General features: G+C 51.3%; 1 protein-coding gene across 4 annotated transcripts; it reads left to right on the top strand.

Moving 5' to 3' along the window:
• The first annotated feature begins 7634 nt into the window (after positions 1-7634).
• On the top strand, positions 7635-11753 carry SURF6 (surfeit 6). Of its 4 annotated transcripts, none has more exons than XM_073558471.1 (5): positions 7635-7787; positions 8901-8997; positions 9513-9620; positions 9832-9911; positions 10949-11753. In XM_073558471.1, exons 2-5 carry the CDS (start codon positions 8907-8909, stop codon positions 11627-11629), a joined length of 960 nt encoding a protein of 319 aa, XP_073414572.1. In that variant the 5' UTR covers positions 7635-7787; positions 8901-8906; the 3' UTR covers positions 11630-11753. The 4 variants fall into 4 exon arrangements, with proteins under 4 accessions (XP_073414572.1, XP_073414589.1, XP_073414581.1 ...); XM_073558488.1 differs by having other exon boundaries at positions 7642-7864; XM_073558480.1 differs by having other exon boundaries at positions 7643-7806.
• Positions 11754-12444: the final 691 nt, after the last annotated feature.

Below are 12444 nucleotides of genomic sequence, written 5' to 3'. Positions count from 1 at the left end.
CAATTTCACATGCTGTTGTGCAAATGGAATAGACAAGAGATGGAAATTATTGGCAATTATCAAGACACCCTCAATAAAGGAGTGGTTCTGCAGGTGGGGACCACAGACCACATCTCAGTGCCAATGCTTTCTGGCTGATGTTTTGGTCACTTTTGAATGTTGGTTCTGCTTTCACACACGTGGTAGCATGAGACGGACTCTACAACCCACACAAGTGGCTCAGGTAGTGCAGCTCATCCAGGATGGCACCTCAATGCGAGCTGTGGCAAGAAGGTTTGTTGTGTCTGTCAGCGTAGTGTCCAGAGGCTGGAGGCGCTACCAGGAGACAGGCCAGTACACCAGGGGACATGGAGGGGGCCATAGGAGGGCAACAACCCAGCAGCAGGACCGCTACCTCAGCCTTTGGCAAGGAGGAGCAGGAGGAGCACTGCCAGTGTTAAACGTCGGGTTCCGGGCGCTGCACAGCGGGAATCTCGAGCCTTGCCGTCGAAGGTCTCCCATTCTTCTTCGGCTGCAGTGGAGCCTGCTCAGCAGACTCCTCGATCCCAGCGTTCTGCTCACACCCCACTGTGGGAGCGTGGTGACCCCGTGGTTTGGAGTGCTGCCCAGTTCCTGACATCCCTAAAACAGGTCTTCTTGGGGCCACGGGTCACACATGACACCTCTCTTCAGTTATTGGCCTTAACACAGGGTCCCCTCTCGGTTAGCCATAATTTACCATCCGCTTCCGGACACTGGCTTCCGAGCTGGAATGGCCTGATAAGGTACTCATCCCTGTGTTCTGGAGAGGTTTGGCGGAGCATGTTAAGGATGCTCTAGCAACCAGGGAGGTTCCCGTTAGTCTGGAGGAGCTGATTACCGTCTCCACCCGCATAGATCTCTGTTTTACAGAGCGCGGGTTGGAGCGTTCTCAGTCCAGACCGAGGGTTAGGTTGGCGGGTTAGGTTGGCTCCCGCCTTCTCTAGACCTCTGGACCCACCTGATCTGGGAGTCTTGCCTCCGGAGGCCATGGATATGTCTCGCACCGGTTCCAAGTCTCGCCCGTTGCGAACCTCCATACGCTGTTTTCAGTGTCGACAGCCTGGTCACCTGGCCAGGAGGTGCCCTCGGCGGTCGGGAAACGGCCGCGTCTAGTGGTAGTCGGATGAGTCCTACTAGACGCTGGAACTTTCTCCTCCAAACTGTCCTTCAGAGGGACGTTAGAGAGCAGTAATTCCACCTGGGAGGTAGAGGTCTGCGTGGACTCCGGGGCGGAGGGAAACTTTATGTACTCGGCATTTGCCCAATGGCACGCAGTTCCCTTGGTGCCACTTCCTCACCCCGTGACCATTAGGGTGGTGAACGGTTCGACCTTACCATCCCAAATCACACACCAGACAGCTTCCCTTGGGCTCTCGCTCTCGCCGTCCCACCACGAGACTTTATCTCTTCTCATTATGCCCGAGGGCATTGACCAGATCCTCCTAGGAGTTCCCTGGCTGCGTTGTCATTCTCCCCATATAGAGTGGTCCTCGAGGAGAATACTGGGTTGGAGCAAGTCCTGTAAGGGTAGGTGCATGAGGGACTGCGTTCAGTTAGCCTCCACCGAGGTTCCCGCGGATCTCTCCGCACTCCCAAGGCACTACCAGCAGTACGCGGACGTGTTCTACAAAAAATCTGCTGATTCTCTTCCGCCCCATCGTCCCAATTACTGTCCTATAGACCTTTTGCCAGGCGCGGAGCCTCCTCGAAGTCGCGTATATCCCCTGTCTCTCCCGGAGACGGAGGCCATGTCACAATACATCTGGGAGAACCTGGCAAGGGGATTTCTTAGAAAGTCAGTGTCACCAGCGGGGGTGGGGTTCTTCTTCATACGGAAGAGTGGAGAGCTGCGCCCTTGCATTGATTACAGGGGTCTTAACACTATAACCGTCAAAAACAAGTACCCTCTCCCCTTGATATCTGAGCTGTTTGTTCGACAGGTTGCGTGGGGCCCGGATCTTCACTAAGCTAGATCTACGGGGGGCTTACAACCTGATACGCATTTGTGAGGGGGGCGAGTGGAAGACAGCCTTTAATACCAGGGATGGCCACTATGAGTATCTGGTCATGCCCTTCAGCCTCTGTAATGCACCAGCCATCTTCCAGGACTTTGTGAATGATGTCTTTCGTGATATGTTCTCCACCTCGGTGGTGGTCTATCTGGATGACATTCTCATCTTTTCTCCAGATTTGGCCTCTCACTGGAGAGACGTCTGCAAGGTCTTCAACTGCTTGCGGGCAAATTCTCTCTTCGCCAAGTTGGAGAAGTGTCAGTTTGAGCAGGAATCTTTGCCGTTCCTGGGCTATATCATCTCAGCCCAGGGGTTGGCTATGGATCCTGCCAAATTGCAGGCGGTAATGGACTGGCAGGAGCCCCACTCTCTTAAAGCGGTGCAGCATTTTTTGGGGTTGGAAATTACTACCGCCAGTTCATCCCCCATTTCTCTACCCTGGTGGCTCCTTCGGTCGCCCTCACCAAGAAGGGAACCAATCCCAAGGTTTGGTCGGAACAGGTCTCTGTGGCCTATTCTCTGCCCTTAAGACCCATTTTGCTGGCGCTCCTATCCTTCATCGTCCCGATGTGGATAAACCCTTTATCCTAGAGGTAGATGCCTCGTCCGTCGGTGCTGGAGTAGTCCTTTTCCAGAAGGATGCTCAAGGTCGGAAGCATCCCTGCTTGTTTTTCTCAAAGACCTTTTCACCGGCAGAGAGAAACTACTCCAACGGGGACAGGGAGCTGCTGGCAATGAAGTTGGCCTTCTCCGAGTGGAGACATCTCCTGGAGGGAGCTCGGTTTCCCTTTCAGATGTACACCGACCATAAAAACCTGTGTACTTGCAAACAGCCCAGCGCTTGAACTCTCGCCAAGCCAGGTGGTCGCTTTTCTTCTCCCGTTTCCGCTTCACCCTGCACCATCTGTCCGGTGAAGAGAATGTCCGGGCTGATGCCCTCTCTCGCTCGGTGGCACCAGTGGAGGCGGAGCCTAGGCTAATCCTCCCCTCCGAGAGTCTGAGGAACGTGGCCCCGGTTGCTCTTGAGTCAGCACCGCCGGGCAAGACCTTTGTTCCCCCCCGCCTGCAGCCAGAGGTTCTCTCGTGGGCTCACGCGTCTAGGGTGGAAGGTCACTTTGGAACAAGGTGGACCAAGGAACTCCTGGCAAGGACTTATTGGTGGTCACATATGGCTCAGGACATGAGAATACATTTAGGCATGCGTCTCCTGTGCTCAGAACAGGTCCTCTAGGCAGAGACCGACTGGGTTACTTTACCCCTTGCCGGTGGCAGACAGACCCTGGGAGATGGTCAGCATGGATTTTGTGGTCGGCCTGCCCAAAACCAGTGGCAGCACGGTCATCTGGGTGGTCACCGATTATTTTTCTAAAATGTTGCATCTGGTGCCACTTGTGTGGCTGCCTTCTGCTCGAGGTCTAGCTGCGCTGTTCATTAAGCATGTATTTCGTTTGCACGGTATGCCGGACAAGATTGTTAGTGGTTGGGGTCCTCAGTTTGTGTCTCGGTTTTGGAGGGAGCTCTGCAGTCTGCTCAGCATTGAGCTAAATTTGTCTTCCACCTATCACCCTGAGACGAACGGGTTGGTTGAGAGAGCTAACCAAAGTCTGTCTCGGCCAGGCAGGATGACTGGGCATCCTTACTTCCGTGGGCAGAATTTGCCTTGAAAAACGCAGTAGCCGATTCCACCAGCCAGACTCCGTTCCTCCTTAATTACGGCCAGCATCCGCGCGTCCTTGTCCTGATGCCAGTGTCTTCCACTGATTCCAGGGTGGCAGACTGGGCAGTGGAGGCTCACGACATTTGGGACCGCACTCAGGATGCCATCCGGGTGTCATAATCCATGCTGGATTGTGACAGATAAAAGCACTTGTAACCTTTTTTTTCTTTAAGCTGGTTGCTTAAAGTTAGTTTTGCCCCCGGTGGCCATTAGGGTCATTACACAGTGATGTCTTTTGTTCTAGTTTGCCCCCGCTGGTGGTTAGCGCTATTACACGGGAATCACTAACAGGTGTGATTGCTCTGGCTTAACTATATAGGAGTGTCTTGTTCTCTCACTCACTGTTGGTGATATTGGTCATTTCAACCATCCTTGGTGGAGGAAGGCGCTAGAGAGAGTTCCTTGCAGCTCAGTCAGAGTCCTGGTGTGGAAGGAGTCACAGAGAGGAGTTCCTTGCAGCTCTGACAAAGCTTGGTGAAGCAGCAGCTTTTTAGGAGGAAAGCTGCATTCTGGTGCTGGACTCTGTTGCTGGGAGCAAGAGTGACAGAGCAAAGCTAAGTGGTGTTATCCCTGTTTGTACCTTTCCTTTTGTGTGTTTCAGTGCAGTGTTGGGATTAGTTTCTGCACCGTCCATTTCACTAGAAAGGGCTAGGTGCAGGGCGAGCTAGGGTTTTTAGGTATCCTGCTCAGCACCAGGTGCGGAACCTGCATAGGGACTGTCAGGAGTGTAGAAACACTGACTCAGGGGAGTGCAGAAGGTCTCCACGTCCCCGTTACCTATCGCAGGGCCCTCCATTGTATCGGTTTCCCTGGTGTGTCCCTTTATTATTTAAATTTGCCCAGCTGGAGGCGGTGTATCCAGATACACGTGTAATTCTGAAATTCGCCTGCTGGATGCGGTGTATCTGGCTGCACGTTATATTTTTTAAATTCGCCCTACTGGAGGCGGTGTATCCAGGGTCACATGTGTCAGAGTAATTCGCCCTTCTGGAGGCGGTGTGTCCAGTCACACGTAACCATCACACCAGGCCTCTAAGGAGAGAATGAGGGCGTCCGCTGACACGCACCGATTTTGGCTCCTGGCGACTTGGTTTGGCTCTCTACCCGTAATATCAGGCTGCGGGTCAAGTCCACCAAGTTTGCGCCGTGCTACATTGGTCCCTTCAAGGTCCTTGAGCAGGTCAATCCTGTGGTCTGTCGCCTGGCCCTTCCCCCCCACTTGGCCATTTCTGACACCTTTCACGTGTCCCTCCTTAAGCCTGCTCACTTGTCCCGGTTTTCCGAGTCATCTGCCGGGACATCCGACCTGTCTTCGGACGAGTTCGAGGTCAACGCCATCGTGGGATGCAGGGTAGTGTGTGGCAAAAAGTTTTATTTGGTGGACTGGAAGGGTCATGGCCCAGAGGCTCAGACCTGGGAGCCAGTGGAGAATATCCACGCCCCGCTCCTTATTGTGGCATTTGAGCACAACAAGGCTCAAAGGGGAGGGGGGTAATGTTAGGCGTCGGGTTCCAGGCGCTGCACAGCGGGAATCTCAAGCCTTGCCATCGACGGTCTCCCATTTTTCTTCGACCGCAGTGGAGCCTGCTCAGCAGACTCCTCGATCCCAGCTTTCTGCTCACACCAGCAGTGTGGGCTCGGTTGCTGCCACCTCTGGTCCAGTTATGACAATGCAGCCAGGTCAGCAACAAAAGACTCTAGAGTCTAAGTCCTTCCGTCGCTCCCCTGAGCATGCTCATGGGACGATCTCCCATTGGGGATCAGGAGTCACATGCTCAGGTCCTTCTCCAGTTCTGATTGGACCAACAGGGGTATCAGGAAGGTCCCGGAAGGACATGGCTATAAAAGGTTCACATGGCCGCCCCGCCATGCGCTGTGATAGACTCTGAGGCTATAGTGCATGTGTGATGATGGATGAATGAGCCTGGTGACTGACGCATTATAATTCCCCCCTCCTTGGATATTACGTATGAGTTATGGATAGGAATCAGAGTCAGAACCGTAGCTGACACCGCTTAGCGCCACAGTGTGTCTCATCATCCACTAGCGCCCTGGGCGTCGGCCAGTACAGGCCTCTGGACTACTGCTACCGCAGCGTCCGCCAGAGCAGCGCCATGCACTGTTTGTGCACTTTCCAGCAGGCTGGTTAGTGGCGTCTGTCAGGGCAGACATTGCACCCGCTCCAAGCGGTGGTTCACATTACCGTGACCTGTGTCATTAACAAGTTGCCGTTGTTCACTGGCTGGCGCGAACTACGTGAAGTAACGGAGTTCATTCCTGCTAGCACCGGGTTAGGGGTTACCCACTGGTGCCCGGCTTTCCCTACACGACTTCTCATTGTTCAGCTGCAGTTGGTCATCTCTGCACAGTGGGCCCCGGGCTGCGAACACACCTCATATATTACTCCATCTTTATTATTTGGTGCCTTCCGCCAGTCCGTAACAGCCAGAGCCCTGCAAAATGACCTCCAGCAGGCCACAAATGTGCATGTGTCTGCACAAACTGTTAGAAACCGACTCCATGATGGTCTGAGTGCCCGATGTCCACAGATGTGCTCACAGCCCAACACCATGCAGGACCCTAGGCATTTGCCACAGAACACCAGGATTGGCAGATTCGCCACTGGCGCCCTGTGCTCTTCACAGCTGAAAGCAGGTTCACACTGAGCACAGGTGACAGACGTGACTGAGTCTGGAGATGCAGTGGAGAGAGATCTGCTGCCTACAACATCCTTCAGCATGACCGGTTTGGCAGTGGGTCAGTAATGGTGTGGGGTGGCATTTCTTTGGAGGGCCGCACAGCCCTCCATGTGCTCGCCAGAGGTAGCCTGACTGCCATTAGGTACCGAGATGAGATCTTCAGACCCCTTTTGAGACCATATGCTGGTGCGGTTGGCCCTGAGTTCCTCCTAATGCAGGACAGTGCCAGACCTCATGTGGCCGGAGTGTGTCAGCAGTTCCTGCAAGATGAAGGCATTGAAGCTATGTACTGGTCCACCTGTTCCCCAGACATGAATCCGATTGAACACATCTGGGACATCATATCTCACTCCATCCACCAACGTCACGTTGCAACAGACTGTCCAGGAGTTGGCGGGTGCTTTAGTCCAGATCTGGGTGGAGATCCCTCATGACAACATTCGCCGACTCATCAGGAGCATGCCCAGGTGTCGTAGGGAGGTCAAACAGGCACGTGGAGGCCACACATGCTACTGAGCATCATTTCCTTGTCTTGAGGCATTTCCACTGAAGTTGGATCAGCCTGTAATTTGATTTTCCAGTTTGATTTTGAGTATCCTTCCAAATCCAGACCTCCATGGGATATTACTTTTGATTTACATAGATCATTTTTATGTTTTCTTGTTCTCAACGCATGCCACTATGTAATGAATAAAGATTTGCAGCTGCGATTTCATTCAGTGATATCTACTATGTGGTATCTTAGTGTTCCCTTTATTTCAGTGACATCAGACACAGACGCCTGATCAATCTGCACAGTATATATATTCAACAGTGACATCAGACACAGACACCTGATCAGTCTGCTCAGTGTATGTATATATATATATATTCACCAGTGACATCACAGACGCTTGATCAATCTGCACATATATATATTCACCAGTGACATCACAGACGCCTGATCACTCTGCAGTGTAATCCTAGGTATATATGACCCTGAATTGGGCAGAGTCCTCCCTACAGACACTTCCCGCCCTCCCTGTAGGTCTATGAGCAGCTCCTGAAATCTCATGCTGTCTCGTCCGGTCACACAGAAACAGCTTCAACCTTAGACGCATTCAACAGTGCCTGCGTGCAGCTAAATCACGTGACTCCACACTGTCACATGATCCACTGCCGTTCTGACGTCGCTTACGTAATACCTATGTCATATTTCCCAGCATTCCCCTCTCTGCTATTCTCAGACATTTAAAATAGAATACCGATAAGATCGTACTTTGTATTGTGGTTGCAGGAAATCGTTCTCTCTGTACTCGGATAGTTCAGTCCTAGACTCTACGCGTGTGCTCCACGAGGATAACCGAACGTACTGAAAGTACTGACCTGCACCGACCCATAGCAGTCCGCTCCCCCCACCCTCACCTATCTTCTATGTGCGCCTTTTTTCTTCTGTATCCCAAGCCCCCCCCGCTCTCTCTCCCCTGTGTGTCCCCCCGACCCTCTCCTCTGTGCCCCCCCCGACCCTCTCCCCTCTGCGTCCCCCCCGACCCTCTCTCCTCTGCGTCCCCCCCCCACGACCCTCTCTCCTCTGCGACCCCCCCCACGACCCTCTCTCTGTGTCCCCACCTTCCCCAGCCCTCTCTCCTCTGCCTACCCCTCCCCGGTCCTGCGTCCTCCCCTGGCCCTCTATCCTCTGTGTGTGTCCACTGCTCCCTGACCTTCTCTCCAGCAGGGCTGTAGAGTCGGTAAGCCAAACCTCCAACTCCTCAATTTTCATGACTCCGACTCCCTCATACCAGAGCTGTGGAGTTGGTAAAGCCAAATCTCCGACTACTCAATTTCCATGACACCGACTCTGACGCTGACTCCACCAAAATGGTCTCCGACTCCACAGCCCTTCTCTCCACTGTGTGTCTTCCCAGTCCTCTCTCCTCTGTGCCAATCCCCCCTCCCGGCCTTCTCTCCACTGTGTGTCTTCCCAGTCCTCTCTCCTCTGTGCCAATCCCCCCTCCCGGCCTTCTCTCCTTTGTGTGTCGCCCCCAACCCTCTCTCCTGTATTCACCCCTCCTCGTGACTCTCCCTCCTCTGTGTCTCCCTTCCCCCGGCCCTCTCTCTCCCTCCCCCCGCTCTCTTACCTCTGCGTCTTCCCTGGCCCTCTCCTTTGTGTGCCCCCCACTGACCCTCTCTCCTCTGTGTCCCCCCCAACCCCCCCCCCTTCTCCAGCCCTCTCTCCACTACGTCCTCCCCTGGCCCCCTCTCCTTTATGTGCCTCCCCCCACGGGCCCTCACTCCACTGTGTGTCATCTCCCCCCGACCTACTGTGTGTGTCCCTCCCTCCGGCCCTCTGTGCCCCCCCAGGTTTTTTCTCCTCTCCGTCCGCCAGACCACTCTGTTTTACCTGCTTTTCTCTTTTTCCTAACGCTTTCCCTCCCATATACCATAATTTATACCTGTTTTCTCTGTTTCCAGGTGACTATGGCATCTCTGGTGAGGAAGGACTCATATTTTCAGAGTCTGGGCAGAAAGGTTTGTGCACAGCCAAGCAAAGAATCAAAGCATAAAGCAGGTAAGGATGACCGCTGCCTCCTCATCCATTATGGAGAATGCTTGTTCATTATCTCCCATCACCCTTTTCTTTATATAATCATTAAGGGCGTTTGTTTATCTAAAAACCCATCAGTTTTTTAAACCTTTTTCTATGGATCCACTTGGTTTTTATGGATTTTGAATACATTTTTATGTTACCGGATGGCTGTACCGAATGTCTTTCTCTCCATTTTTATTTTTGTTGTTTCCCTTTTAAATTGAGCTCAGACGGCCATAGTAAACTTCTGGCCAATCAAGTCTCTAAATTGTGTGCGTGACTTGTTCTCCCCGTGTGCTCGTTTGCATGGCCAGATGTGGCTTATTGCTTGCTACATATTTATTTATTTGCTTACAATTGATCTCTGTTGAAAATAGGCCACGTACACTTGCAATAATGGATTCATGAGCGGTTTGTCACGCACACAAACAGATAATACTCATATAAATGAACACTGATCTGCACACTACATGCCGATGTCTCCCTTTAATTTCCAGACTTTAAAGAATCACAGTCTAGCGACGCCAAGAAGAAAAAAAAGAAGAAGCAGCCGCCGAGAAAAGACCAGAAACCTTTGGTGACGTCTCCTGCAACACAGAGAACAGGTGACTGCAGAGGAGGGGTGGTAGGAGATGCTGTTTATATGGGCAAGCGTGGGGTGGTGGGCAGTGCTGGTGTACCTATGGTATATGGGGGTCTCCTGCATTCTAGTGACATATGGGGAGCTGGTGATTGCTGGTGTAAATATGTAGGGATGAGGTGAGTGCCATTATTTTTGAGGGGTTTCTCTATCTCGCCCTTGCTTGTTTCCTATAGACCCAGCTCTGAGCTCCTTCTCCACAGTGGACTTACTAAGAAAACGCCTCCATGACAAGATTGAGGAGTCTCGGTGTCAGGTGAGAATGAGTCTGCTGTGGAGGGGCACAGTCATGGTCCTCACCCTGTGGGCAATAGACAGCAACTGAAAGAGGACTCAAATCCTCCAAAAATACAATAAACAGCAGAAAAAAGGCCCATTGTCTTGTAAACTGTGGTGCCTGGTCACATGGGATGCATCTTGATAGCGCTGGGCAGCTCGCCTGATCTAATAGAAGGGCATCACTAATAGGCTGGTAACCTGGATGCTGTGCATCTCCACTGTGTGAACAGTGCTACATACAAGTCCTCATTGTGCAATCATATACTAAGCAGCCACCCCCTCCATGGATTGGTAGGTAGTGAGTGGATGTCTCATCAGTATTTTTGCACCTGTGTTACTGCCATCTTAACCACATGGGCCTGCTGCACCCTGAAATGCATTTGGCTGGAGGCCTAGGCAGGTAAATACATTGCTGCCGTTTTTTCTGCTGTTTTTTGTATTTTTGGAGGATTTGAGTCCTCTTTTAGTTGTTGTCTATTGATATGGATTAGTGTTAGGGACTCGCAAGTGTTGGGATCCATGACGTTGGATTGCGAGCTTGTATACTTTGGCCAAAATATCAACTAATACCTCACATATTTTGTGTTTTTTTTTGCACTTTAATATCAGGGTGCAGCTAGGCCCATTGTCTTGGAAACTGTGGTGCCTGTTCACATGGGATGCATCTTGATAGCGCTGGGCAGCCCGCCTGATCTATTAAAAGGGCGTCACTAATAGGCTAGTATGCTGGATGCTGTGCATCTCCACTGTGTGAACAGTGCTACATACAAGTCCTCATTGTGCAATCATATTCTAAGCAGCCACCCCCTCCATGGATTGGTAGGTAGTGAGTGGCTGTCTCATCAGTATTTTTGCACCTGTGTTACTGCCATCTTAACCACATGGGCCTGCTGCACCCTGAAGTGCATTTGGCTGGAGGCCTAGGCAGGTAAATACATTGCTGCCTTTTTTTCCTAACCCTGTGGGCCCCAGAACATCTACATAATCAGTGAAAGTTTCTCTCTCTGTTCTTAGGTTTCCAACAAAACCCTTTCAGCTGAAGAAATCGAGAAAAGGCGACAAAAGAGGAAGCAAGAGCGAGAGCGAAAGAAGAGGAAGAGAAAGGAGCTGAAGATGAAGGCCACAGAAGACAACCCTAAGCAGGAAACCACCTCTGAAGAGAATACCTCCAATCATCTAACTAAGGACATGGTCCAGACCCCACTTGTATTCAATAAGGTGGTGGCCCAAGATGAGCCTCTCAATAAGGTTATGAAGAAGAAGGAGAAGAAACGGAGTGTGAAGGGCAACATTACGCCCATGACGGGCAAGAACTACCAGCAGCTGCTGAGCCGCTTGGAGGCCCGAAAGAGCAAACTGGAGGAGCTAAGAGCTAAAGATCAGGACAAAGCCAAGGACTTCGAGAACAAGATAAAGTGGACTAATGTGCTGTACAAAGCGGAAGGCTTGAAGATCAGAGATGATGAGGGGATGCTGAAGACTGCTTTGAAAAGGAAAGAGAAGCGGAAGGAACAGAGGAAAAAACACTGGGACAAGCGCATTCAGAACACAGCTGACAAGATGCAGCAGAGACAGGACAAGAGAAATCGCAATATCAAGAAGAAAAAGATGGCCAAGGTTGAGAAGAAGAAGAATCGGGCTCGCAAGCGGGGACGAATCATGCCGGAGGACTTGGCCAAGGCCAGTGTAAAATGATGCGTGCACAGGGACTAGTCACTGCACTGGAGCGGTCAGTTTCCGTTTTTAGGATACAGAGTACCTGTTGGGATGTGGTCAGTTTTGGGCATTTTTTTTATATTTAATAAAGGCCTGAATAGTGTCATGGACTCTTGAGTCCCTCGGCTGACACTGCTGACCTCAGCTAGCTGAAAGTGTCTAATACTTGTCCACCTGTTTTAGGTTGTATGGCTTCAACCAGTACGCCTCCCTCTGCATTCAGTTGAGGAGATTCTGCAAGATATGGAGGTGTCCAGCAAAGGCGCCACAATTTGGGGCTACAGAGGCAGCACAGTGGGTTAAGTTGATCCTTCTCGCATCACAAAGTGTCTGACTCCTTTGTGTTCACATATTTTGCTGTCTTGCTGGAGCACGCTGTGAATTGTTGCCGCCACATTGCTGTACAAGATGGGGGAAAGCAGAGGGCACATAAAACAGATGTGACTTGGTGTCAGTGATAGTGTTGACTTGAAGGGTTATTGGCATATTAAGGACTCTAGAGGTTATTTTCCCCCTGTACATGGCAGCGGATGATTGCAGCCGATCTGTGCTAACAAAATATGATCATTCAGCAGTACAGATTTATAGAGATAATTGTGTCCAAGCCACTGCCCATAGGATGCAAATGAACATCTTAATGGGTTTGGGAAAATCCACTGATTTACTGAGGGTATGTGCATATAGTGAATGAAATAATTATTTGATCCCTTGCTGATTTTGTAAGTTTGCCCACTGACAAAGACATGCACAGTCTATAATTTTAAGGGTAGGTTAATTTTAACATTGAGAGATCA

The sequence above is a fragment of the Dendrobates tinctorius genome, unplaced genomic scaffold (genome assembly GCF_039654945.1).
Source record: "Dendrobates tinctorius isolate UK_male_01 unplaced genomic scaffold, ASM3965494v1 ptg000013l, whole genome shotgun sequence".
Lineage (NCBI taxonomy): Eukaryota > Metazoa > Chordata > Amphibia > Anura > Dendrobatidae > Dendrobates > Dendrobates tinctorius.
This window is presented reverse-complemented; position numbering and strand designations above follow the sequence as displayed.